Below are 27,451 nucleotides of genomic sequence, written 5' to 3'. Positions count from 1 at the left end.
TCATGGAGTATTACGTAATATATGTACGGCTCTGATATTGATGAATTATGTAAATATATCAAATAATTTTATCATGTAAAAACATTCTAAATTTTTTATTTTCTTTTATCTTACCAATTTCTTTCCTCTATAATTCTCACTTGTGTTATTTATCATATTTCTTTTACAACATCTTCCAGATATTTTGCCACAGCGCGCTCAATAACATGTTTCTTCTATAAAAAAATGGTGTGAAAATAAGTTTTTTTTTACAAATATAATGTAAAAATGTAATTAAAATGATGTATGTTAATAATACATGAGGCAAGTCGCAAGTCAAGGTATTGATTTGTCTGATTTCAATGTGATTTATTCTGATTATCTAATATAATGTTACAAAGAACAAAAGTCCAAAATTTGAAATGGAAAACGATGAGTTATGGTTGTCTAAAATAAAGGATGACCCAAAGTCGCCGAGGATAAGTTGCGTGGGTGGGGACTACGATGAGGGGGACACTTCATACGGATCAACGGGTTGATTAAATAGACCAAGTCCTATTTATTGTCTATGCTAAGCAGCAGATTCAAAACAAACTTCCATTTACGAGAAAAACATAGTATTTAAATATATGACTTTTAATTTATTAACACTAAGTTAACAAGTTAATTATATTATAAAATAATTAATATTATTATATATAATATTAAATTTTTTTAATATATATATATATATATATATATATATAAATTTATATAATAAATTTTGTAATAATTAATTTTAATATATTAAAATTAAATTAAATGACATATAATTTATTATGTAAATTTATATGTATATTAAATATATATTAAAAACTAAAAAAATGCAAAATATTTCTTAAAAAAAATTGTAATTCATACGTACATATAGAATACAATTTTTTTTAAAAATATTTTGCAAATTATTTTTTTTTGCCTGGTGCCAAAGCAATGCCCGAACATCTAACATCACAATTCACAAGTATGGGCCTTTTGGCCCTCCCACACACCAATAAAATAAAATAGAAAATCTAACACCACAATTCACAAGTAGACCAAGTCTTCTCCATCTGAATTACACATGTATGCTGTATCACGTATTATATAACACGTCCCACTTTTTGTGCTACTGTCAAGAACCCAACACCCCTGCACTAAAATTGTCACAAAAAGTGGCAAATCATCGCGGTAGAATATCAGAAAATATCATCTCTTTCACTGAAGGATTGGTTGTTGTTGATGGATCGGCACGAAGCACCCTACCCAAAGAAAGTGGTGGTTGTCTTGGTTGGGGAAGAACCATTGATTCGCTTCCCAGGAGCACCACCACATTTGACATGGTGGGCCTGTGTTCCGGATTTTCTTGCACGCACAGCAGCCCGATGTGCACACACCTTACAATTTCCGAGGCATCACATGATTCCAATAGCATTGGATCCACAAAGTCCAATTCTTTTCCTTCATTCCACAGTCTCCATGCCTGTCATGGTTAGAATCAACACTATTACATATACTTTTTCCTACCATGAGAGAACATAAATTACTACTGAAGCGTTTGAATAATAAAATTACATATGCCAGCAGTGTCGGGGCAAGTTCGGTCATGTAAAAGCCACTATTTCTTTTCCCGATGATGATTTCAAGCATGATAACACCAAAGCTGAAGACATCAGATTTCACAGAGAACAACCCTTCCATTGCATACTCTGGAGCCATATATCCACTATTTTGATCATCAACATCGCGTGTGGGTTCATAGTTCAGTTCATGGAAAATAATCTGGAATGTAACATTTAAGACAATTACAGAAAATAAAAGATGGGTGCAAGTAATTGGCTTACTATGTTCCCACAACTCTTTTCGTGTTTGCTGCATTTTGATTCTCAGAAAATATCCTGGCCATACCAAAATCTGATATTTTGGCCAACAGTTCGTGGTCTAACAACACATTGTTTGGCTTTAAGTCTCTGTGAATGATTTTAAGGCGAGACTCCTCGTGAAGATAAAGTAGTCCTCTGGCTATGCCACTGATAATGCCATGGTATGTCTTCCAATCAAGTTTTGAACGCTTTTCTGGATCTTTATAATAAAAAACAAGAGTCAGTCGAATGTCATCTTGTGTAAAACAAAACCAATCGACGATAAGTGTGGAAGGCTTATGAATTGAAAAGTAAGCAACATAACAAACCAAAGATAAATTGATCAAGGCTTTTGTTTGACATGAATTCATATATGAGTAGCTTTTCATCCCCCTCCAAGGCACACCCTAACAGCCTCACCAAATTCTTGTGTTGAAGTTTGGCAATCAATATGACCTCATTTTTCAATTCCTCCATGCCTTGCCATGACTTTCTCGATAATCTTTTAACTGCTATTTCATTACCATCTGGTAGAACACCCTGCAATGTAAATTGCAAAATCAAACACAATGAGAGGACTTATATATCAACCATAACCCGAGCTAAAAAGAGTTTTAGTGAATTATATACTATATAACCTTGTAGACTGCACCAAAGCCTCCTTGTCCCAGCTTATTTGTATCAGAAAAGTCATCAGTAGCGGCCTTAATGACAGCTAAAGTCATGAACAAGAGTTCATCGGAACTAATCAAGTCACCTTCTTCTGTGACTGCTACACTCTTGGGGGTAGACAACTCTTGTAATAGCGTTCGTTCACTTATTTCTTCATCTGTTTCATTTTATATTTTGAAGGTATGCACAGATAGAAACCAAGTAAAGAGAATTGAATAGCTGACAGTTCTTAAATAGTTTTTGAGATAGTTAATAAAATTACAGCTGTAGAACTTCACCTCTCTCTCTATCGTTCTTTCGTCTGAGGCAAGCAGTGGCCAACCCAATAAGAAGTGCTAATACTAAAACTGATCCACACATAATCAACACAATCATCCAGGACTTCCATTTCCCTCCTTGTAAATTGAAAAAACCTTCTGTCAATATATCTTTTTCATGCTGATGCCGCCCATCAAATATAATTAAATTTGATTTTAGTCTTTAAAAAATTTATTAGTTTTGATTCTCATAAATTTTATTTTATTTTTAAATAGCAATAATGTACTTGTATCTTATTATTCAATATATTAATGACTATTTGATATATACGACATATAACTCGATATGATATCTCTATATGTGTTGGAAATAAAAGACGAAATCATGTTCTTTAAGAACTCAGGACGGACAAATGAAATAAGTATGAGAGTATAGAAAATTAACACTGCGAATATTAATATTGAAAAATGAAAACTCTCTCAATTTGACCAAGGAAATCACATGACGTATGGTACAGTAAAATATTACTGTATTACAATATCTTCCGATGTAAGGGGATCATATAATCTCACCTAATAATAATATTTTTCAATTGTCACTAGAAGAAAATATGACTTTCTCTCTCTTGAAAAAAATTACAATTTTACAAAAATTCTCTCTATTACTATCTTAAATGGCTGCGATTACTCTAACTGTTCAGAAGTTCCCTATAAGTACATTTGAATTAAGTAACTTGAATTATGAAGATTTTTTTAACTAAAATATATGTCACATGATCAGTGATATTAACAATTTTTTATAGAAAAATATTAGAATCAAAGCAAAAAACAAAACAAAAATAAATTTAACTACTAAATATTTCATAATTTTTAAAATTATTCTATACCAAACGTGAATAAGCAAATAGAAATAGAATGTAACCAAAAATATTAAGATTCAGCCTGAACTCTTAAAAAAAAATTCAACTTAGAATAAAAATCAATCACGGGACTCTAGCCAAAAAAAAAAAATAATAATAATGGAGGTTGAACAATTTCTTGAAATTGCATTAAAATCAAGCAATGAAGCTGAATAGTATTGAACAATTTCTTGGACACACATGGTTTTTTGTCAGAATAAAAAAAAAAAAAAACTTACCTGTGGAAGTTGGATAAATCAAGCGATATGCAGATGAAGCATTGAAGAACTGAGACAACTGGAACCTGATATTGCAAGTCCGATCAAGAATAATCCCAGCTTCGAGGTCGGAGCAGCATTCAGTGAGTTCTGTGAAGGCAGAAGTCAAACAACTACTGCACTGTGAGTCTGGAATACATTGGACTAAGCCATATATTGTCTTGTTCCCAGGATAGTCAACTTCCCCAGCTGCAAACATGTTCTTATCAGGATTGAAAGCAGCCTCGTCTGAGAGATTGCTCATTAAATATGTCAAGTATTCCCTAAATCTTATAGGATCCGATACTTTCTTCTCCTCATTATTCTGCTGCGGATACTTTCCAGTATAAGCCACGACCTTAAAGCTCTGAAAGGAGTAACGTACTTGGCAAAGGTTATACCATATCATTGCATTCTCACTCTTGCACCTATTCATGATATCTCGGCTTGCTTTCTCAATGCATTCTTTGCAAGCTGTGGAGTTGGAGATGTCCCCTCTGCAAAGTGATTGTCCGTACACTTTGTCTGGGCCTTGTCCTATGGATGTGTCATAGAAACCTGCCTTTGAAGCGTTGTCGGAGGAAAGCAACCTCAGCACAAGCTTGAGGTTGTTATGGAATGAACTGTTGAGGCTGTACAATGGGAATTCACTGGGACAATAGGTATCAATAGGGTCTGCACCAGAAACAACACCGTTTAGTGACAAGATCATGAACAAAAGCATAGCGACCATGACCCCAATATCACATCGATCAGCTTTTGCCCCAAACATGTTAACGGCAGGTTAGGATTGATTGCATAATGGAATTGGAAAGGGTACTTAAATTGAGTATAAAATCAGTGGTAAACGCTAGTATTGTTTTTCATTTTTCCTCCTGATTGGGGGCAAAACTTATTCCTAATGACTAGTATGTAGTATATAATAGTCTACATATCATTTCATGCTTACGTTTCAGTCTCACTCAATGGGCGGCTGAATCATTAAGAAAGAAAGGATTGCTTCGGATTTAAAGAACAGCCGAGCAGGGCATCTCTTGACCTTCGATCGCCTCCAACTCCATTTAATATCTACCCATTAGTATTTCAATATCCAAGTCTAGATTAAATGTAGAGATCAAAATTGAGAATTGAGCAAGGTAGGAGACCGAAATCTTATTTGAACAAAAAAAACAATCAATTGTGTGGATTAATATTTTAATTTATAAAAAATACAAAATAAAAAATAAGTGTCATATTTATTAGTATTAACACCCTACAAATGTTAGTTATTTAATTTTTTTAAATTATTTACCTAAAAATATAAAATAAAAATTAATTATTTGGATAAATCAGTATTATATAATATAAAAAAATAAAAGTCTTATTCATGCATATCACAAAAATTTAAGTTACAGTCAATACTTTACTTTTATAAATAACAACAAATATTTAATAAAATTAATAGTTATTTTTAAATTATTGTCAATAAAATTTATAATAAAAAATAATTATTTATACAAATTAATATTCTATAATATACAAAAACTAAGAGTCCATGAATATGTTAAAAAAATTAATTAAGAAATCACTAAGATTAAGTTAGTAGTAAGAATTGAACACTTTGTATAAACTATAAGTTTAAGTTTCATTATCATTTTACTATGGGTAATATATGTTTTTTTTTCTCTAATTATTAAAGTTTGGTTTCAGTCATTTTAATTCTTTTTAAATCTATTTTTAGTCTCTCTAATTTAGAATGGTATGTTTTTCATTTTAAGCGATATCTAAATCAATTTTTACCCTATATAAAATATTGTCTAAAATACTTTAAGAATAAAAAATAATACCTTTCAAATTTAGAGTAACAAAAAACGTAAATTTTAAATTTAGAGGGACTAAAATAGGAAAATTTATTTTAGAAAGACAAATTAAACTTTGCTAATTTTAAAGGGACGGAAAATATATTTTACTCTTTTATTGTTTAAACTCATTCTGGTTGGGAGTTTGAATAATTAATAATATTACATTTAATATATAAAATAATTGATAATATTATTGATGTTAATTATGTATTATATATATATATATATTTCATAAATAAAATGATTAATATTTTTTTTGTTTATATAGAAATATAATTAATTGCATAACAAAAAATATTAAAGATTACATTAATGTTTATCCTCAAGGCTATTTTACTTATATGGATATATGAATTACAGTGTATATTAAATATAATATATAATTAAGCTATATTAAAATTAAATATTACATGAAATAAATATTTAATAAATTGCATCAATTAACTTCAATCCTTATATATTTCATATTTGTAATCACAACCTCACTAAATTTTTTTGTCAATCCATATTATTAATCTTAAAAAGAACTACACATATCTTAAAATATTATTTGCAACGAATCATTAAATATAAACTAACAAAACCTTTTTTCTTCACATTTATTTACACATTCAAATAATACTTTTTTATGATTAATTACACCAATGCAACGTACTAACATTACATCCGATTATTAAGAAGTAAGTTTTTTTTTTTTTTTTCTTTCGAAAAGATATCATGAAGTAAGTTGAACCTTCATGTATATGACTTTTCCTCAGTTATCTTTTGATTGATGTTTTAGAATATATTTTTTTTATCATTTTGATTGTGATTTTACAATATCAGCAAATAATTACATGTTTTTTCAATTCTATATTTAACACTTAATTAATGTGTGTGATTTGAAAAAATAATTAATAAAGATATAATAAGAAATTAGTTAAGAATTTTTATAAAATTAAAATATTATTTCTATTTCTTAATCTTTATGTCACAACATTTAGTGGCGAATAAAAGGAAAGATGGAGTATTTACTGAAATAAAATCATCAATTGAAAAATCCCTTAGATTTCGTTGAGCCTTAAGTTTATTCTTAAAAAAACTAGCAGAGATAAGTCTCTAAGCTGATTACGCCAGCCGGTTATTATAATTTATAACCATTCAGTCAAAGTTTCTTAGCAATGTGAAATATAAATGATGACTTTAATGACAATCCAATGCAATTCATATTTTCTTAAGAGTACTGATAGTACAAAATCTTATCTCACCTTGTGTGGTTATTTATGACGTATTGGAATTTTTCCATTAAAGTAATGATTATACACTAATATATATTTTTTACTAAATATTATTATGAAAATATATCAATAACATTAAATATTATATATTTTAATAAAGCCTTTTTATTTTTTGAATCTTTAATTAACAGTTAACAAAATCCTTTGGTTAATTTTTTTTTTAACAAAATCCTTTTTATTTTTGAATACTTAGTGATGGAAAAATTTACAGAACTTCTGGCTTGGCCTGCTTATGTTTTCTAGCTATCCATCATGGAATTTTTGTTTGAGAACCTCTACAGTCTGACCAATTCTCTTGTTAAAATTAACACGATATTCATAAGTTTAAAAAATGACAACCTGTTTTTCCTCACCCCCTCTTTCAAATTTTGTCTCCTTTGTTAATTAAACTTGTATAGACCAAGTTACAACCAATCATTATGGTATGTTATTTTGCAACTTGACAAAGAATGTAATAACTTGGAATGATAAGTGTGAAATAAAAAATAGTGCCAATCAGATTGAGTTCCGTGAAAGAGACACAAATCAAAATTTAAATCTTTTTGTTGAGAAATGTATTTAAATTTAATCGGACATAATTACTTTAGAAGGAGAATACCTAAGAATAAATATAATACCAGTATAAAGATATATAAATATGTATGTAGAGAAGTGTTATCTCTTAAGCATAACTAGGTGCCCACATTAACTATATATAAATAAAAATATGAACACTTATTTTACAAGTAAATCCTAAAAAAAACGAACATAAAATTGGTGCTCCGGAGGGAGGTTTTAGTTGCATTCACTGGGGCACTATATCTGACAGAGTCAAGAAATTGAGTGAGCAGTCTTGGCAATCTGGCTCATTAGCATTGAATCTGCCAAGAGAGAAAGGTGGTCGTTCTGGTTGGCCTAGCGTTGCTGATTCGTTCTTCAACATCAAAACAACTGAAGACATGGTTGGCCTATCATATGCATCTTCTTGAACACATAGCAATCCAATATGCATGTATCTCAAAAACTCATCTCCGGGGCATGAATCAACTGACATGGGATCAATTAGTTCCAACCCCTTTCCTTCATTCCATAGATGCCATGCCTGCAAAGTGATTTATGAATTAATACTCACACCACACATTTAGTAAGTTCAGAAGCTGACACATATTCACATACATATGATAGAAGGCTTGGAGTCTTGTTAGAGTGATAGAAACCCGCGTTACGTTTCCCTGTAATTATCTCCAGCAATAGTACACCAAACCCAAAAACATCAGACTTTATGGAATATAATCCCTCCATTGCATACTCTGGAGCCATATAACCACTGCAGATTGGTAAATAGAATAGAACTACGGTTAAGCAAGTGAATATATGTAAAGGGGAAACGTTAATGCTAGGAACAAAGTGCTTCTTACTATGTGCCAACTATTGTAGCAGTGTTAGCTTCACCTTCACTTCCTGCAAATATCCTTGCCATTCCAAAGTCTGAGATCTTTGGATTCATGTCATAGTCCAACAATACATTACTTGCTTTTAGGTCTCTATGAATTATTTTCAGTCGAGAATCTTCATGAAGATAAAGTATCCCCCTTGCTATTCCATTTATTATATCCAGGCGTTTAGTCCAATCTAGTCTTTCACGTTGTTTTGGATCTATCCATATTCCATATCAATAAAAATGTAAATATGCAGTACCCCACAAATAGTAAAATGAATGTTACAATCAAGTGAATCAGCCTATTCTATCATTGTTGAAATGTAAATGGTTGCTCCATCCTTGAAGGAGTGAAAGAATATACGTACCGAAGAGTACCACATCAAGACTGCCATTGGGTAAAAATTCATACACAAGAAGCTTCTCTTCTCCATCTACACAAAATCCAAGAAGCTTTACAAGATTTTTGTGTTGAAGTTGCATTATCAGAAGAACCTCGTTTATGAATTCCTCTGAGCCTTGTTCAGAGCAAGTTGAGAGCCTCTTGATTGCAACCTCTTGGCCATCTCTAAGTTTCCCCTAACATGAAAAAAAATAAAAATCTGTATGAACTTTCCTGTGATAAATATTCAAGAAAGAAGGGATGAACCTTGCATAAACTTGAATTCTATATACCTTGTAAACAGGGCCAAAGCCACCTTGTCCGAGCTTATTCAAATCAGAAAAATTATTGGTAGCCACGCGAAGAGATCCAAGACTGATTTGATGATTGTCTATTCCATTCTTACCTAAAGACAAGAACCAGACGAGTTAGGAGAAGAAAATAATTCACAAATATAAACACACCTTCTTAGAACAACTTACTCTGCCGTTTTCTTTTAATCCCGACAAGGTACAGTCCGAAAATGACAAATACTATCACCAAGCCTACCACGACTATAATTCCTGTAATCATCCATAGTTTGCTTGAATTATCTGCAGAATCAATCAATCCAATTCATCATTGAAAGATTGTGGTTTATAATATGTTTAAGACCATTGGTTAAAACTAGAGAGCGAGTTGAACTGCTTACTTTTGCTTTCTTTTTTGCCAGTTGTAGAATTCGTGGGTCCTGTTGCACCATGATAAAAGGCATAAAATTCATACCTCAAATAACAGCTACGGCTCAGAACTCTACCCCCAATGGAGGCATAGCAGCAACCTGGTATATCTCCAATGGCACTTTGCAGGCACCTACTACAATCACTGGCAATTAAATCTCTGGTGCACTGCACTAAGGCATATATTGTTTCATCTTCAAAGGGGACTTCTCCAGTAGCATACATGTTTGCCGAAACACCAAAAGATGCTACCTTAGTAAGATTACTTATTGTCTGATTCACAGCAGACTCAAATTTCTCTGGCTCTGAAAGATTCTGTTTATTATCTAAGCCAATGTTCCCTGTGACATTCAAACTACCAATGAAATTGCTGTTGGAATAACGTAATAGACAAAACTCCTCCCATACAACTGCTTCTGTGGCTAGAGGACAGAGTTTGACAATGTCCTCTGTTGCTGTCGTGATGCATGTCTTGCAAGATTCATTTGTAATATAGTCGAGGCACATGTAGAGGCCATAAACTCTATCTGGGCCAATCCCATTAGAAGTATTATAGAATTTGGAGATTGAAGCATTGGAGGATAAAGAGGAAAGGAGGTTCGTTAGATTGTTTTCAAAGGAACTGTCTTTTGCATAACTGATGCTTGTGGAACAAATATTATACGGTGGATCGGCAAATACAACGTCTGAAAATAAAGCAAAAGTGCAAAGAAGGAGCAATTGAATGGGTTTTGAAATCATTAGAGAATGAATCATTTCCCCTCCCCCCCCCTTCTGATTTGGAAGTTGACAGTCCTATTTCAATACTTCTTCTTTCAGTATTAACGGCTCAGTAAAAGAGGTTACAATTTCCCAGAAGCTGCTAAGATGCTGATTAATTCAAACTCATCAGAGCCAAATAACTAACGGCAAGGGCACATGGTTGGACTTCAACCAAATTATAATTTATAATTCCAGGAAAACACTTCTGCTTGTGCCTACTGTATAAATTGTTATGTTTGAATATTATACCACGTAAGCAAGGAAATTAAGGTACTCTGGGTTTGAAATGTTAAGTAAACAGTATCTAGAGTTTAGAATTGACAAAATGAAAAAACTGAATAATTTTTTTTCTTGACCCGGAAAATAAGGTTCAACCAATGTGTCAGATAATGACGGTTTTACAAAACAAATAACATTTAATGCCAAGCATAACAGATAAGTAAGAGATGTCACTGACGATGAGAGGAGGAAAAACAAATAATTTGCAATCGGTTTCAGAACATAGTTCTCCGGGAAAGACTATCATTGGCTGCTATAATGTTCTAATTTATTTCCTATGTTCCTTCCGTGCTAGTAGTATTATTAAAAAATTACCAGAAAAACCACATATTTTTATAACATAGCTTCCTTTATATAGTTTAATAATTTGTAAGGTTAGGTCAATCTATTTTTCAGCTTATTTTATCCTTAAGAAGTTGAGTTACACACTTTTCATAAAAAGTTATAAATATAAGTAACTTATTTTTGTAAAATAAAAATTAAAAAAAAAGAATTTTAATATTATTAAAGGAAGATTCTTTTTTTTTTATAAAAAAAATAGAGAGCTTATTCACTTATCTCTCTCTTCCAATCCCAATTCATTAAAAAATATAATTTATTTTATAAAAAATATCCGTTAACTTCCCAACGCATCTTAAAATTAATTATTTTATAACTTTCATAACATAAAATAAAAAAAAGTTACTGAAACAAATAAATAATATAACTATTTTTTGTATTTTAAAATATACTTTTATTCTTTAAATTTAATTTGGATTTCAATTTTTTTAAATTTTTTATTTTGTGGCTAAGTTTTTGCATTCTTAATTAATGATGTATTTATTAAATATTTGTTCAATTATTTATTAAATACTTTCTCATATAATTTGATATGATTGAATTATATTTAAATAGATTATTTTTATCTTCTAAAAATATTATTGAACAGTAATATTAATTTTTTAAAACCTTTTATATTTTTTAATTAATACTATAGTTTATTTAATTATTGTTATTACACATATAATATTATAAGTTTTAAATGCATATATTTTAATACTTTAATATGTGTTTTGTTATTATCAAAATAAATTTATTTTTCCATTGAGTGGGGGAATTAGTTTCAAATAAGTTTAATATAGTAATTACTAATTAGAGAGGGATGTTGTTTTTATAGTATTTTGAGTGAATGTGGAGAGGGGTCTTGAAAAAAGTGGGCGAACACCAAAAATGTATGGGCCAAGACAAGACAATGGCAGTGGCCCATTAGATCTGCCGTATATATAGACCAAAGTTGGTCGGAGCCCCGATCTAGGCAGTGACTACTTTTGGTCTTGTGTACAACTAGAACCAAGTGCCGATGACTATGACTATGGCTGTAACTGTAAGGAGGGTACTTGCCTTTGCTTCTTCCTCTTCAGCCCCTTTTTTCAATCTCAATCAAAATGCAAACTTGCGCTATATTCTCCCTTCTCCTCGTCATCTCTCCGCATTTTCAGGTGAATCGTCATTCCCCTTAATTCTAGATACTTGCATCTTTTAAGATAGTTGATTCCATTTTGCGGTTGACTTGCGTTTCAAGCTTAGAGGATGGTTCTGTTGCTGATAAATTTCACAAGTGGCATAATGGAGGTGGCACTCTCCACGAGTCAGCTTCCATTGACTCCACAGCACTCGTAGAGGTTGGCGCTGTAGTTCATTCAGAGTCTATTGTTGGTCCAAATGTTCGTATAGGTTCTGGAACTATTGTTGGCCCTTCTGTTACAATTGCTCATTCAACAAACATAGGGTACACTCCCTAACAAAGTTATGCAACTTTCTCCCACCAATATCATTGTTTCATAATGGTGTCATTTTGGCTTGGTTACTCCTCTTAAATATTGCTTTTATACTTGAATGCTTTGTTAGCTATTACATGGTAGGCTTGCACTCTACACTGGAAGCACGTGTTATATGTTACTATTATAGAAGGTAGAAGAAGCTGACTTTGAAAAATACCAATATGATGCATTGATGCTGAGGTAGGTAAGAGGTATAAGCTGAGGCGTGCAACATGGTAATTTGGAATTAATGGGTTTAGGTTATATATTTATAACTCAAATTGGAAGGATCTTCTGTCCCTTTACAGAGGTTCATGTGCATGCTTATGTCCAAACACTTATTTGAGTTATGTCTGATGCAAAATAATTTGTACTGTACTACTGATGTGGTTTTGATACTACTATACTTTTCCAGGTATAATGTTGCACTTAGTAATTGCTGTATAGGTGATTCATGTGTAATCCACAATGGAGTCTGCATTGGTCAAGATGGTAAAGTTGGATTTTTAACCTTGCTTGTTTTATAGTCTAGCACAGACCTTACAAATTATTATATTGCCTGAAACAATTATAATATCTGTCAGTCAGAGACGTTTAACGTTTTGCACAAGATGATGCTTATTATTGAATAGCTGATGTTAAATTATTTAACACTGGACATGTTCTTTGAAAGAACAGTTTTTGTCTAATAATATTGATGTATATGACATGCAGGATTTGGATTTTACGTGGATGGTGACGGTAATATGATAAAGAAGCCTCAGGTTGGTTGTGTGTCTTATTGTGAATGGTTTTTAAACTCTGTAATGTTGACAGGTGCTTTTCATAGACTAGATTTTTCCTTTTTTAGCACCCACCTTCCTTAGGTTGTACTAGACATAATAAGAATGCTTTTGTTGCTTAAATCTGTCAGATGTTAAATGTAATAATAGGGAACAATGTGGAAATTGGTGCTAACACCTGCATTGACAGAGGCAGGTTAGTGGTTTTATCATTTTTTTAAAGCTGAATCTTGTTTTAAAATTAATTTTTTTTATAGTTTTGTTTTTCACTTGCTTTATTTCTAATTTACTCACTCTTTGTTTATTCAGCTGGCGAGATACAGTTATTGGGGACAATTCAAAAATAGATAATTTAGTTCAGGTTAACATTTAACTTTTTCACAATTATTAATTAAAAGAAAAATATTTGTTCGTTTGTTCTGATTGGTTCTGCAGATTGGCCATAATGTAGTAATTGGGAAGAATTGTTTGCTTTGTGGACAAGTTGGGATTGCAGGTTCAGCAACGTATATCATCATTCATTTTTCTCCTGCATAGTGAATTTTGGTTTTCACATTTCTGGTTCAATTCATTTGTATTTGAACTAAATTTCTAGACGAGGCTTTTGAATTTCTACTGAGTTACATCTTTGGTACTCTGGTGTGTTCAGCATAGGAGATTATGTGACTATGGGAGGAAGGGTAGCAATACGAGATCATGTATCCATCATATCAAAGGTATGTATTTGTTTCCTGATCTTACAAGTTAACCTCTCATAGCCTTAGTGCATTGAAGATGGCTTGGGATTACTGATCAGTGATTAGTGAATGAATAAGTTGACTCAAGTGGTTTTTCTGAGACCAATACTATTCTCAATCAACTAGATATGTTTTGGAAAGTGGTACAGAGTAAAAAGTCTTGAAAGACAATGGGAATACACCAATTGAAGTTGGTTAATCTGATGTTTTATATCCCGTCATATATGCCTGTTCTCTAATCTGAGTAGTCTGCGAGGGGCATAAGTTGGAACTTCATGCTGTCAGTACAACCTGAAATTCTTTGCTTTCTGGACTAAATATTGATCAATCAACACTATTTGACTACTATATATTTGGTTTCTGCTGTAATGTTTTTATTTTTGAGAAATTAGGAATTTGGGGTTTAGGAGAAAATATCTGATTACGCAGTTTTTGCAGGTTCGGCTTGCTGCAGCAAGTTGTGTAACCAAGGACATCAAAGAACCTGGGGACTATGGTGGCTTTCCAGCTGTAATGATTTAGCATGCTTTATTTAAGTTGACAATATGACATGCATATTTCCTATTGGGTGTATTTATAAATTACCTCATTTGCTGCTTTGCAGATTTCAATTCACCAATGGCGGAGACAAGTTGCCAGTAGATGCCAGGCTCTGGTAAGAAGGGATCCTTGAAGTCAGCAAAATATATTTTGATATGTAGTTAGTAGAGTCTGAATACTCGTCTCACGAAGAACTCTTGGTGCAGTAATTTCTGATAGATTGTTGTCGGTAGAGAACTGTAAGCGGTTAACACCGAAAACTTAAATACTGAAATCAATAGGTAGTGAGCACAAGTACTGAATTCTTTGTTTCATTAAACACACCTTTACATGAATACATATTACAAGAGATTTAAAAAGGCACAAGCACTGAATTCTTTGTTTCATTAAACACACCTACACATACTACGTTCTAGAGTAAATCTTCTACTATATGGAAGAAATTTTCTTAAACCACATCAATTCCAAGCCAAATGGTCTCCCTTATCCCCCTATGTTTTAGTTCCACATTCATAGGAACCATCAGATACTAAACCTGTTCTTGTTTCTGCTTACACCAGGGGTAGAAGCAAGGATATGTCCCATGTACAGTGGAACCAAGAATCTTTCAAGGTGTTGTAGGGAAAGTAAAGGACGGGGAGGGGAAAAAACCAATGAAGGAGATTAGGTCAGTGCCTTATTTTGGACCTTCCTAGTTTGTTGGAATTACGGCTACGTGGGTACTTTTTCTTCTTACGTGAGAGCTTCCCCATCAGAATCAATTGGTAGAATACCTTTGAGGTGTAACCCATGGAACTTGCTCTTAATTCCCCATGTCTTGTATTGATATCTTGTGATCAAAGCAACTTTTAACTCTGGTTGCATTTGAGATGGCATTTAAGAGAGGTTTGAATGGTCGAGGTTTGGCATTAACTGTATCGGATACATCCCGGGTGTTGCCAGTTCCTTGGTGGAATGAGCCTATAGTTGTCTCCCCCACATCATCCTCTTGCTCCCCATATAAGAAACTTAATATTGTGTCGTCATAGTAAATGCTCGAGTCTTTGTTTGGGTTTTCAATATCAAGGTTGTAAAAGATGGTGTTGTTTTCATTTGAGTTCGAGGGCTGTCCTATGGAGATGAACACAATGGAGTAGGAGGGGCTCTTGGGTCGTAAGGCCAGCCATAGGCACAGAACAATAAGGCTTAAGAGGCCTATAACTTGCAGGAGCCATATGCAGAGACTCTTGACAAAAATGTTTGATATTTGAGAGAGCGCATTAATTTCATTATAAAGTGGTGAATGGTGCAGCAAGTTATTGTAGTTAGGCGCATAGTACGCGGGAGAGATTGCAGGCATCGTTGCTCGAACTTTCATATATCGTTGCTAACCACAGCAGTGGAAGGGACGAATGAAAATATAGTAATAGGTAGCCTTAATCTAATTAATTGGTCCAAACCAAAAAGAGAGAGGAATAGCTTAGTGTTGATTATAGTTTTTACCTTTTATTATTTATTATCAGTATCTGGACTTTTAACATAAAGGAAACAAAGGCCAGGCCTCTTCAATATAACCCTACGGGCTGGACTTTCCTTTTGGGCCTTCGTGAGCCCATGTTTTGTTGATCATGTGAGAGAACAGTACGTGCGTATGTGGGGTAGTATGTTTTATAATATCAGTATGCTTTTCGTGTGAAATACATATGCACGAATTCTTGCATTCATACGACACAGCAGCGTATTAATTTTCTCTCTCTTTTTTTTTTTAAACTATACGTTATAGTAAATAAGTTGAGTTAGGAATTTTAGTTAATTCACATGCATATTATTTATAACAACTAACTTTTATATTTCTGGGATAACTTTGGTTGCGATTATTAGAATAATTACTACTAATCGATGGTTGATTAAATCAAATTGCAATGAATGGAACCTGGCTTGATTTCCATCGCACTAGTCATTAGTCAAGACGACAGAAAGGAAATATTCACGGAGAAGTATTATTATCGAATTAAAAATGCAGTAAAAAAGAAATGCATTAATGACTTGCATCTTTTGTCACATTCCGTAATAAGTATTAGACAATGAAGTTTTATGGTACACACGACTTTGTATACATATGTACAAAATATAATATAAAATACAAAAAATGTTTAAAAGATAAATCATATAAATTGTCAATTTTCTTAAAGTTATGGTTAGAAATAAATATGCTTAAAGTAGTCTACACATATTTAATTATCATTCTTGATAATATATGTAATTATAATTCTGTCCTTTGGTGTCTTTGGTTCAGACGAAAAGAGAAGGCAATAGACCTCTCCTTGTAGGCAGCCATGAAGTCATGATGGGTCTCTCCCAAGTGCCGAGGTTCCTATGGGTGATTGAGATGAGTTTTAAAAACGTAACCTTTGAGTTTAGCTGTAAGCACATTTGTGACTTACTTCATTCTTCCTCTAGTTCCAACTCAAAGATTGCTTTCATCTTAGCTGCTTGCAACAATAACCTTTGTCGCATTAGTAACTCCCGAGTGAGTTTTATTCGTAAACAAATCAACCAAGTTACTCATATTCTTGCTCGAACGTCTAGGTTGTATTCTAGTCAACAACTTTTTATTGTTTTTCCTCATTGTATTGATATCCTACTTATTAATGAAATAAGATAAGCCCTATAAAAAAAATGTACCACAAAATAAGGAACTCAATCAGTTGTTTTATTAATCTTTTTTTAGGAAGTTGTTTTATCAATCTCGTTTGACCTTCAATACTATTTTGTTGATCTTTTAATCATGTTAAAATGTTTTTCGTGTCATATATATATATATATAAAGTACATATTACTCTTTGTCTTAGATATTTTAATCTCGTTGAAAATTGGATGTGCTATAAATAATTTGCTTGAGCAAATCATTTATTCACTTGAGTGGATATTGTCATGATACTCTTATCTCCTTTAGAATATTTTCGCTTTCTTAACTTACAATCATTTTCCATTACCAACTTATTTTATACGTGTGAAATAAAATATTTTAATGAACTTATAGGAATCCTTAATAAAATTCACACGTTAGATAATTTATTTCACTCAAAGATATAACGTTGATAACTTTCATTTCATATGTTTATTTGAGTTATATGCGATCTTAAAAAGTAAGCTAATTAAAATATGTTATAAATCATTTTACCTTGTAAGAACAACAACGATAATACACATTGTGAACAAAAATAATAAGAAGCAAAATATATAAAGTGAAAAACTGAAAATATATTTTGTAAAAAAAATTCTACATAATATTTTAATTGCATAATGGAAAAATGTCCATAAATATTCTTTTGTAAATGGAATTTCGATCATTTTTCTTAAAGAAATTGTTGATAATAATAAATAATCTTATATCACAATTTAAACAATTCGTTATAAATTTAAAATTTAATTTATATATTTAATAATATTTATTTATTGAATTTTTTTAATTATAATATAACTTATACTGTTTTACATTTGAAAGCATTTGTTTACTATGAATCTTAATTATAAAAAAACATTATCCTGTAAAATACACAAACCTTGTATTAATAATAGCAAATAGGTTTCTAGTATAAAAGTTGTTGAATAAATAATACATGCTTTACTTTTACATTATAATTTTATTGATTTTTATCATAATTATCTTAAAAATTATATTAAAAATATTTTCTTACTAGTTCGTAATATAATTGTTTTTACACCAACAAATGCATTTCTATCAAACTCCAATATTATACATTGTCTATTAGTAGAAAAATATTACCAATTTAATTTTTAAAATAATTATTATAAAAAGTAATAAATTTATGATACATAATAATTTATTAGAATAGAAAACCTTTATACCAATGTGGATATATTATTTATTCCTAACAAATGACAAAACTTCAATAATACAAAATTCATTACATGACACTCCAAAAACAGAGCATAAAGAAGGCCTCGAAACATACTAACCCAATATCATGGCTCTCTCTTTATAGCTCTTAGTCTCTCTCTCTCTCTCTTTCTCACCACCGATTTCTTCGTCGCTTTGTTTCTTTCTCCATCCCAAGAAAAACAACCCTTCCAAGCAGAAGACAAAAACACAGACCAGTTACAAGTCACTTTGTTATCTCTACCCATTTATATTATCTTAAATTCCTCCACAAAGAAACAACTCTTGCCACTGCTTTTATCTATCTTCTCCATCGGCAACACCTTGCGGAAGATAAAAAGGATCGATTCTTCAATCAAGACCAGAAAAAAAAAAGAGCACGTACGTCACGTTAGACTCTGTAAGTGGGTTTTCTTTTTATTTTTCTTATGGGGTGTTTGGTTTTCCTAACCAATCCAATCGATAGAAAGGTTAAGAAGAAAAGACGAAAAGAAAACTCAGGCTTGTGGTTCACGGGGCTATGTTCTAATTGGTGTTTCTTTATTTATTCGTGTTATTTTATATACATATTTATAGTTTTGACTAATCAGGTATATCCTGTGCTGTGTCCCATTCGGTACGCAAGCCTCAAAATATACATACTCCTTCATTTTTTCTTCTTCTCTTTATGGCGGAAATCCCCAAGTTGGTAAGAATTCATTTTCCTAGCTAGTTCTTTCTTTAATCTTATTCATCGTAAAAGTTCCATTTTTTGAGCCACGGATGTGTTGTGTTTTTCAGGATTTGTCATCTTCTTGTTTTGACAATGGAGAGCCTTTGGATTCGGAACAGAAGAGCCAGAAAATTTTTGTTTCGGATCACATAAACGCATTTCAATACGCAGACGAGAAAGCCGATAGCTTTGTGATTGACATGGATGCCTTCTCTTCCGGCCACAACAAAGATGCCACCAATGCTAATTCGAGAATTACGGTAACTCTCTCTCTCTCTCTTTTCTGAATTATACTTGGTTGTTATTAGTACTAGTATTATTTATTTTTTATTCAAGTTTAACTTACAAACAAAACAGGGGGTGTTCTGTTTCTTGTTGGAATTTATAATAATACCTAATTCGAAGCCATGAAGGTTACTAGTGCATTTTTTTGAATGCTAGCCTTCGTATTAATAAATGGTGGCATTATTACCAATTGAAGTGAGAGGGAAAATAATAACAACACGCTATCAATACCCATTAAACTTTTGCGGCCAGGCCATTGGATGGAATGTCTCTCTCAAGCATTATTTAGCCTTTGGCTATAATTTTCAACTGACTAATGACCAATGACTAATGATATGTTTAAATTAGGATAGGCTATTTAATTTAACCATTTTAACTTTATTGTGCCCTATGCTTTGTATGCATCACGATTTTAAGAAGGGAAGGGGGTACAATAATGTTTTTTTAAAAATTGTCAACTTTGGAGAAGGAGAAGTGGAACTGGATCCCTGCAGTTGGAAACTGCACCTTGTGCAGTTATTATCTCAGGTTTTGTACTAATTTTTTTAGTTGTTTTCTTTATTTTCTAAGGGTCTTGCTAATATCTACTTGGTTAATAAAAAAATTCACTTTTAAATATCCAACCAGTATCCTAGGATACTAGTTTTTATTTACTTTTTTTTTTAATACAAAATAGATGATTTCTAAGAATCCAAAAGTTAAAATATTTATTTAAAAAAAGAAAAAATTATTATATATTTTTATGTAATAAATACAATTTTTTAACAGAACACTTGATTTTTTAAACTAAATTCCTTAGTTTTTTTTTTCTTTTTAACAAAATCTGTATTAAAGACAAAATCTTATAAATATTAAATAAGAATTGCAAAGCACTTTGTTCTCTCTCATTCTGTCCCATATCAAAGGAGGGGAAAATATGTGAGTCCCACTTACTTTCTTTTTCATACATAATATGCACATGGAACGAACTATATCCGAACGATGTCTTCTTCGATGGTTCTTTTGGCTTTAAAGGATTGTTTAATTGATTTTAATATATTGTTATTTCAACCCACAAAAAAAGTTGCAGAGGAGTCTTTCCAGGAAGGGATCTCAGCGTCTGGGTGACTGGAAGCTGAATAACAATGCTACACTTTATGATAAGGATACCGTTCCCGCCATATGCTCTCCAAAAGGTACCATTTCCCTTGCAAAAACACAATGTCATTCATCCTATTATTTTATTCCAATATAAATATAGTAAAATCATAATTTATTTTTGTCCTTTTTATTAATCTTATAAACGTAGACTGAACGATTCCACTACTCTGGATTTGTTTTTATTTCCTTTTGCTAATATAATGTATATATCTTTGGTCGAGGAGAATTTTAATATAATTATCTACACGTTTGTTTGTTTCCATTATCTGGCCCTTATGAACGTGGTTCATTAGTATGAAATATGAATTTATTATATGTACGTAGCACAATGGTGACGTATTGAAATGCCTCCTCCATACCCTTAGTTTATGTACATAAAATATTTCATTACCAACCTGTACCTGTGTCAGGACAAGATGGATGTCCCCTTATTGTTAGGTCTCACCTTGCTGGACTATGATGCGTGTTATTATTATAATTGTCATTATCTTTATCACAGGTCCACTATAAGTAGGTTTTGGATTCACGGTCAAAAACAAATTAATGTGACCACATTGTGATATAAGTAAAACTGTAAATTAAGGTTTATGAGGATGATGTAAGTAATTGTTTGGTCTGGTCACTGGTGGTTGAAGATTAGTTAGGATGATTTGATTTTTATCTTTTTTCAGAATGCCTATTTGAAGGGGCCATATCACTCCATGAACCTGTCAATGTAATGGGACCATTTTAGCTGTCTGAAATAGTGCCCTGGGTCAACCCTAGTAGAATATAAGGGAAATTGGTTAGGGGTATCAGTTTGGTGCTAGTACATTGCAATGGTATGTTTGTAGTTTTTGGGTACCCCATATTTGGGGGGCCACAAGAATTGGCATTTTCAGACGTTTGAACAACCTAGCGATCGAGAATCCTTATACCAATTATGGTTGTGGATATATATCATTAATTATTAATCTGTTTGTATAGGTACACTTGTTGGGCCTTTCACGCCCGAAAAGCCAGCGGGGATGGCAGTAGGGCCCATGGGTCATTCCATGAACCCACACGTCCATAATCTAACAGCCGACAACATCCCCACAGAGAGCAAATGTAGTATAACTCGGAGAAATAGTTTTAGACGACCTTCTTCATGGGCCATTGATCCTAAAAGGGTTCTCCTTTTCTTTGCCACCTTGTAAGATTTCAACACATTAATTTTCCATTTGCCCTGAATCGCTGGAGTTGATGTTATGATCAAACATGCAGGTCAAGCATGGGAACAATGTTGCTGATATACTTCACTCTGACAATCAGTAAGCAAAGTGCAGAAGAATATGGAGGGTGATTGGAAGCATTGACTGAAGGTTTTGGATTATGATAACAAAAAAAGAAAAGAAAAAGGACATGCATTAATTCTGGAGCAAAACTTACAAGTTAATTAGAAGAAGACAACCCTGCAGCAGGAGTAGCAAAGCAAAAGCTAACCAAATTTCCGCCAGCCTGATGTCAAAATCAGTTAAAATCATCTCTTTGGCAACTGCAAGAGGTAAATACAAAGACACAATGTAGTACTATGACAGAGATCAGGAAGAAATCTTCCATTATGTTTTTTTTTTTTTTCATGTAAATGGAAGAAAAACAAACGATCACATGGAGGACATTGCCCTTTAGTTTATATGTTGCGTGATCGCAGGGTTTAGTGGAGGATGGATCATAAATCACCTTTTGCTATTTCTGATCGTTGATCCTTATCTTTTTGTTGTGCTTTGCTCGTACATGCAATCTAAAAGTAAGTGAACTTTTAGTGTTATGAGCATATGTGAGTTTAATCTCAGGAGAGCTGAGGGAAAGAAAGCCAATACCATACCACGAGAGGTTCCTAGAAGCTATAGCAGTGTTTGCCTATCGACGCATTCTTGCTTAAAGGATTTTTTTCCCCTCTGAAAAATATTGCAGTCCAAGATAGAGTGCGTGCTTTTTTCCAGGGACAAAGAATGTTTATTTATTTCGGAAGAGACTAGGTATGAATTATGCACTTTGGTCGAAATAACTGCAATTGTGGTCGTTACATACGTACGTTTTCCCTAGCAAACATATGTATGCATGCCAATGCCACTGGCAGGATTTAGCTTCACATGTATCATCAACCACCGTAACAGATCAAGTTTCACCCTGAGGTGTTGAGCAAACAAATTATTCTTAGTTAAAAAGGTAAACCTATATCCACAATTCCATTAGGCGGCGAAGCAATTCAATATGCAGTTAATATTGTTGAGGATGAACCTTTAGGGAATCTAAGATCTTTGATATAACCAAATGGGACATGTATATATATACTAATAAAATTAATGGATATAATAAGTATATATCGAAAAAATGATAAATTTAATTAGGGGATCAATAAATTTTCTATACCAGAGAAGAAGAATATAGTACACCTTCCCTTAAAAGAAAAAGTATTATCAGTGTGACAATATGATAATTTTCACAATAATAATATATGATTACTTTGATAATATATACATTCATCTAACACATCTTATCTCTCTCTTCCTACTATATCATCTCATTTATCACACTATCACTCTTCTCTCATGGTGAATATTAGTTTTTGTGTCTACAAAACATTATTCTCTTGACTAATAATAAAGAGAGGAGTCAAAAGCAACCACCAATTTATTTTTGCTTGGAAGAAAAAAAATAGTATTTGTTATTGTTGATTTTAAGTAATAATTAGATGAAAAAAGTATTTATTACATTTGGCTAATAGTTATTTCCTTTCACAACAATAGCTCATATAGTTTTTGGTATGGACCACATGATACTTGAGTTGGATACGACCATTGTGAACAGTAAAATCTGTTCTCTCTTAGAGTATTAATGTATTAATGTAATTGTATACCTATGATTCAAATTCAAAATTATTTATTAAATTAAAATAATTTTTTAACAGTTCATCCACGTGCTATGGATAATACAATAATTTTCTTTTCTAGTTGCTTAAAATCAATACTAAACACTAATGATAGATGACAAAAAATTTCAAAATTTAAATGAAGAGATAATTTTGAATTTTTATTTTTATGGTCTCTTTTTCTTACTTTTTCATTTTCTGTTTTACTAAATAATAAAATATAATTAAAAAATTTCCCTATTATTCTTTGTGAATCAAAATATAAGGCTAATGATTGTAACTTGGAAGTAGGATTACTACTGCAAAACACCTACTTGTTAGTTGGGCTGAGTGTTATCTGGACTTGTATGATAGTACTGTTGAACCTTCGGCGTGGTAGAATAACGACCATTCTGCGCACTCCCAACAAAGAACAATGACCATGCATTCTGATAGATTCAAAGTTTTGACAAAAAAGAAAGAACGAAAGAAAGATTCAAAGTGCTTGATCATCTTTGTTTTGAAATTGATTAACATTTCACCGTCCGATGTAGATTGATATGACAACTAAAATACGCATACCTGTCCACAAGGAGTGGTAGAAAATAGAGAACAATGGTGTTTTCAACGTTGTAGTTCAACATAGTGGAGCCTGCACTTATGTTGTGGTCAAACATCATTAATCGATATTTTAGTTAAGCACCAAGAGACCTGCGAGACGTTAAGCACAAAAAGGCCCATTAGGTTCACCACCAAGAGACCTGCGAGCGCAAAGTAGTTAGGCCTTGGACGTTTGAAAATCAAGTTATTGGGCTCACCTATTAACTTGTGGGCCTACTTAAAAGATACTATCGTCGAATACACCATGTCTTTTTCAACATTAGTGACGCTATATTATATATATGATACGAAATCATTTTGTACGAATGACAATGAAATCCACGTGCTTATGTATTGTTAGACTCATTAAATTAAAAAATAAAAATAAATAGTTTGGCGAAAATTAAGAACAGTTGCCTTTTTGCAACTTTCATTCTAACATTTTCCTTTAACACACACACACATATATTATTGATTAATATAATAATATGACTTTTTGATAGTTATGATAAATATCAACAAATTTAATTAATACATATTGAATTAAAATGAATAAACTACTTTTTCATTTTAAAAATTATTAATTTTCTATTGAGAAGTTAATATATACGTGCTATAATTTAGTTTATTTAATGTGAACGAACCTTTTAAGCTTCCTTTTTTTTTTCTTATCGAGACTTTAACGTTATTAATAATTAGTTTTAAATCCTTACTAAAATTTATAAACTTTTGGATTTTAGAACACAGTAAAGAATCTAAGTGAAGTTCCAAAACCAATAGTGTGAATATTCAGAATATCATTTTAATTACTAAATTAAAGCCTTGAACTTGACAATATAATATAAAATCAGCTTCAGATAACCTTAAAAATTGAAGAGAAAAGAAAAACATATTTATAACATTTATTAGTAAAGTTGTTTTATAGTTACTCACTTCTGTTAATACTTATATTAAAATAAAGTATTGCGCATAAATTAAAATAAAAAACTACAATAAACCAAATATAAAGTAAGATAAGTAAAAAGAATAATGTATTTTAAATATCTCTTATATTTTGAAGTTCGATGTGTGTTATATACTTATATGTGCTGCAAAAAAAAAAAAAAAACCAGAACATATAGCTGCACACCGATACCAATTCTTGACCTACATGATTTTAGTACCGGAGACTTAAAATCCTAATCTTAGGGATTGGAGTACCTTTGTACCCCTATCATTCACTATTATATAAATAATTTTTAGTAATATTTTTTTTCTAGCTAAAACTTAATAAAAACATATTGTTAAAGTATTTAATAACATTTAAAAAATATTATCAAATTATTAATAAATGATATTAAAATATTTTTGTAATATTTTATTAAATATTGCTTATAGTCTAGGTTACTAAAGTCTAAAAATATTACAATTTTTTTTAACAACATAGAATGTGCGCAACATCTTATAAAATATGATAAAAATATATTAATAATATTTATTCATAGACGATATTTTTTTAATGTTATCAAATATTTTTAACAGTATATTTTATTAAGTGTCAAGCAAAAAATCCTTGTTAAACAAGTTCTACGTTTTTTTTCTTTCTCTAATGCTATATATTCTATAAAACGCTTTATAACAATAATGGAGGTGTATATCCACTTTAGGATATTTAACCATTGTTAAACAAGTTGCTTTAGAAATCATAGTCAAAAAGCAAAAGAATGATCACATCTATGAACGCTATATGTGCTGATTTTTATATTATTTGCTTAACAATTACACTTAAAAATGTGTAATCCATCAAAACAACGGCTATTACGGGAAACCAGTGACAAACAAGGCTTGTTTAAGGTGCTATGAGTAATACACTTTGCCCAATAAAAAATGGATAAGATGCTATGGAGTATAGCTTGGGGTTGGGGAATTCATTGGTTTGATAAACCCCCTCAATTTTATAGTCACCTTCTGTGCCAGGATTTCCCACGGGTTTGTCACTCCCGTAGATGCCAACGTTTTTGCTCCATTTACGAGACGATGGATGTGATCAACATGCTGAGGTATCCTTTAAAATAAGAAAAATGTTTGATCAATACTCATTAATGTGTTATTCAATATCAAAAGAAAATAGATATAATAAAAATGATGATAGGATAGAAAGAGATAAATAAAGAAAATAAAAAATATTAATGAGATACTTAAAATAAAAAACTATTTATGTATCACTACTCTTAAAGTAATACTAAAAACACAACACATATATATTGACAGTAATTATTTGTTTTTTAAAGTAATTAGAGTTATTTTTTTATTTTCTTTTGCTATAAGTCGTTGATCAAACAGTTGTATATACTATTATAAATGCTTGCGTGAAAAGAAGAATAACCGAAAGTTATTCAGCAATTAGCAAAGTTTGGACCAATCACATGAAAAATAATCTTTTAATTTTTTTTTTGGATTTGACACATTTAACTATTTTAATAAAAAATATTTTCTTGAAAACAAATTATGAGACTTCAGAAACTAAAAGATATTATTTTTTTCAAAGAAGAATCTATCTCAATCGATTAAACAAGATATATAAATTATTATAATTTTTTTTTATATTTATCTTCTATTTCTGAACGTGTGGTTTCTGTTGTTACATTTTATTCTCCACCGCAAAGAGAGAAATAACAATGAAGGCAGTAAAGAATGTGGATCCTCATTATTGTCAAAGTAATTGTTGCGAGAATTGTTACGATATTTTAGATGATCATACGTTGTTATTAAAAGCCAAATTATTATTTAATTAATGAAAAAAATTACTTTCAAACTTTAAATTTAATGATACTCCCTCCATTCCAAAATAATTGTCATTTGTTTTACACAAACTAAGGAAAAACAATAAATAAATAAAAAAAAGAGTGATAATTTTATATAATTAACCCTTATGTTATCACCAATTCATTTATAAATTTTATAGTCTATTATTAATGTAATGAGAAATATAAATGAAAAAAAAATAATTAATGTTACATTAAAAAAATTAAAATAATAATTATTTTGAGATAATTTATTTTTTTAAAGTTAGAAATATTTAAATTCAAATTGATAAAAAATAAAAATAAAAGATCAGTCAAAAATCTCTTGAAAATTGAATATTTTTTAAAATTTATTTAAATGTTTTTTTAATCCAATCAGCTTTGTTTGATTTGTGATTTATGTATCTGAAATTGAATCAAATACTTATATTATTTTAGTATTATATATATATATATATATATATATATATATATATTTCACTTCAATTTTCTTATATTATTTTAGTATTATTATTATATATATATATATATATATGTATTTCACTTCAATTTTGTAATGTTTTATAATATTATGTATAGATTATATAATATGTATCACTTTTCTTATCAACACGATTTTTCAGGGGATATGTATAGAATCCAGACATAATGTATTACTAGTCCAGTACTACGTTGGAAAAACTGGGCACATTCAACTATA

At 31.1% G+C, this 27,451-nt stretch overlaps 5 protein-coding genes across 11 annotated transcripts; 2 read left to right on the top strand and 3 right to left on the bottom strand.

Annotated features, from left to right (window-relative positions):
- Window positions 1-972: 972 nt before the first annotated feature.
- On the bottom strand, window positions 973-5,058 carry CRK4 (cysteine-rich receptor-like protein kinase). 2 transcript variants are annotated; one of them, XM_041017611.1, is made up of 8 exons: window positions 4,891-5,058; window positions 3,924-4,616; window positions 2,807-2,923; window positions 2,495-2,685; window positions 2,186-2,396; window positions 1,839-2,076; window positions 1,570-1,720; window positions 973-1,477 (listed from the first exon to the last, which is right to left on the bottom strand). In XM_041017611.1, the coding sequence occupies exons 2-8, from the start codon at window positions 4,375-4,377 to the stop codon at window positions 1,178-1,180; spliced, it is 1,662 nt and encodes a 553-aa protein (XP_040873545.1). In that variant the 5' UTR covers window positions 4,378-4,616; window positions 4,891-5,058; the 3' UTR covers window positions 973-1,177. The 2 variants fall into 2 exon arrangements, with proteins under 2 accessions (XP_040873545.1, XP_006573896.2); XM_006573833.3 differs by having other exon boundaries at window positions 3,924-5,058.
- Window positions 5,059-7,670: 2,612 nt separating this feature from the next.
- On the bottom strand, window positions 7,671-10,557 carry CRK3 (cysteine-rich receptor-like protein kinase). The gene is made up of 7 exons (XM_006573834.3): window positions 9,550-10,557; window positions 9,341-9,451; window positions 9,152-9,264; window positions 8,845-9,055; window positions 8,457-8,694; window positions 8,215-8,365; window positions 7,671-8,140 (listed from the first exon to the last, which is right to left on the bottom strand). Exons 1-7 carry the CDS (start codon window positions 10,331-10,333, stop codon window positions 7,844-7,846), a joined length of 1,905 nt encoding a protein of 634 aa, XP_006573897.1. The 5' UTR covers window positions 10,334-10,557; the 3' UTR covers window positions 7,671-7,843.
- Window positions 10,558-11,905: 1,348 nt separating this feature from the next.
- LOC100816896 (probable UDP-3-O-acylglucosamine N-acyltransferase 2, mitochondrial) lies at window positions 11,906-15,171 on the top strand. Of its 2 annotated transcripts, XM_006573832.4 has the most exons (11): window positions 11,906-12,096; window positions 12,185-12,386; window positions 12,833-12,909; window positions 13,132-13,181; window positions 13,331-13,395; window positions 13,509-13,560; window positions 13,635-13,705; window positions 13,849-13,915; window positions 14,375-14,446; window positions 14,541-14,591; window positions 15,037-15,171. In XM_006573832.4, exons 1-11 carry the CDS (start codon window positions 11,958-11,960, stop codon window positions 15,040-15,042), a joined length of 852 nt encoding a protein of 283 aa, XP_006573895.3. In that variant the 5' UTR covers window positions 11,906-11,957; the 3' UTR covers window positions 15,043-15,171. The 2 variants fall into 2 exon arrangements, with proteins under 2 accessions (XP_006573895.3, XP_006573894.3); XM_006573831.3 differs by lacking the exon at window positions 15,037-15,171 and having other exon boundaries at window positions 14,541-14,825.
- A 107-nt stretch (window positions 15,172-15,278) lies between these two features.
- On the bottom strand, window positions 15,279-16,018 carry LOC121175212 (NDR1/HIN1-like protein 2). The gene has a single exon (XM_041017601.1). It carries the CDS (start codon window positions 15,831-15,833, stop codon window positions 15,279-15,281), a length of 555 nt encoding a protein of 184 aa, XP_040873535.1. The 5' UTR covers window positions 15,834-16,018.
- Window positions 16,019-18,379: 2,361 nt separating this feature from the next.
- On the top strand, window positions 18,380-22,206 carry LOC100816371 (uncharacterized). 5 transcript variants are annotated; one of them, XM_003516715.5, is made up of 6 exons: window positions 18,380-18,759; window positions 18,985-19,047; window positions 19,140-19,331; window positions 20,420-20,531; window positions 21,463-21,670; window positions 21,742-22,206. In XM_003516715.5, exons 2-6 carry the CDS (start codon window positions 19,027-19,029, stop codon window positions 21,818-21,820), a joined length of 612 nt encoding a protein of 203 aa, XP_003516763.1. In that variant the 5' UTR covers window positions 18,380-18,759; window positions 18,985-19,026; the 3' UTR covers window positions 21,821-22,206. The 5 variants fall into 5 exon arrangements, with proteins under 5 accessions (XP_003516763.1, XP_006573893.1, XP_040873530.1 ...); XM_006573830.4 differs by having other exon boundaries at window positions 18,402-18,759; window positions 18,950-19,047; window positions 21,463-21,647; XM_041017596.1 differs by having other exon boundaries at window positions 18,407-18,759; window positions 20,426-20,531.
- The last annotated feature ends 5,245 nt before the right edge of the window (window positions 22,207-27,451 follow it).

Source organism: Glycine max, chromosome 1, assembly GCF_000004515.6.
Source record: "Glycine max cultivar Williams 82 chromosome 1, Glycine_max_v4.0, whole genome shotgun sequence".
Lineage (NCBI taxonomy): Eukaryota > Viridiplantae > Streptophyta > Magnoliopsida > Fabales > Fabaceae > Glycine > Glycine max.
This window is presented reverse-complemented; position numbering and strand designations above follow the sequence as displayed.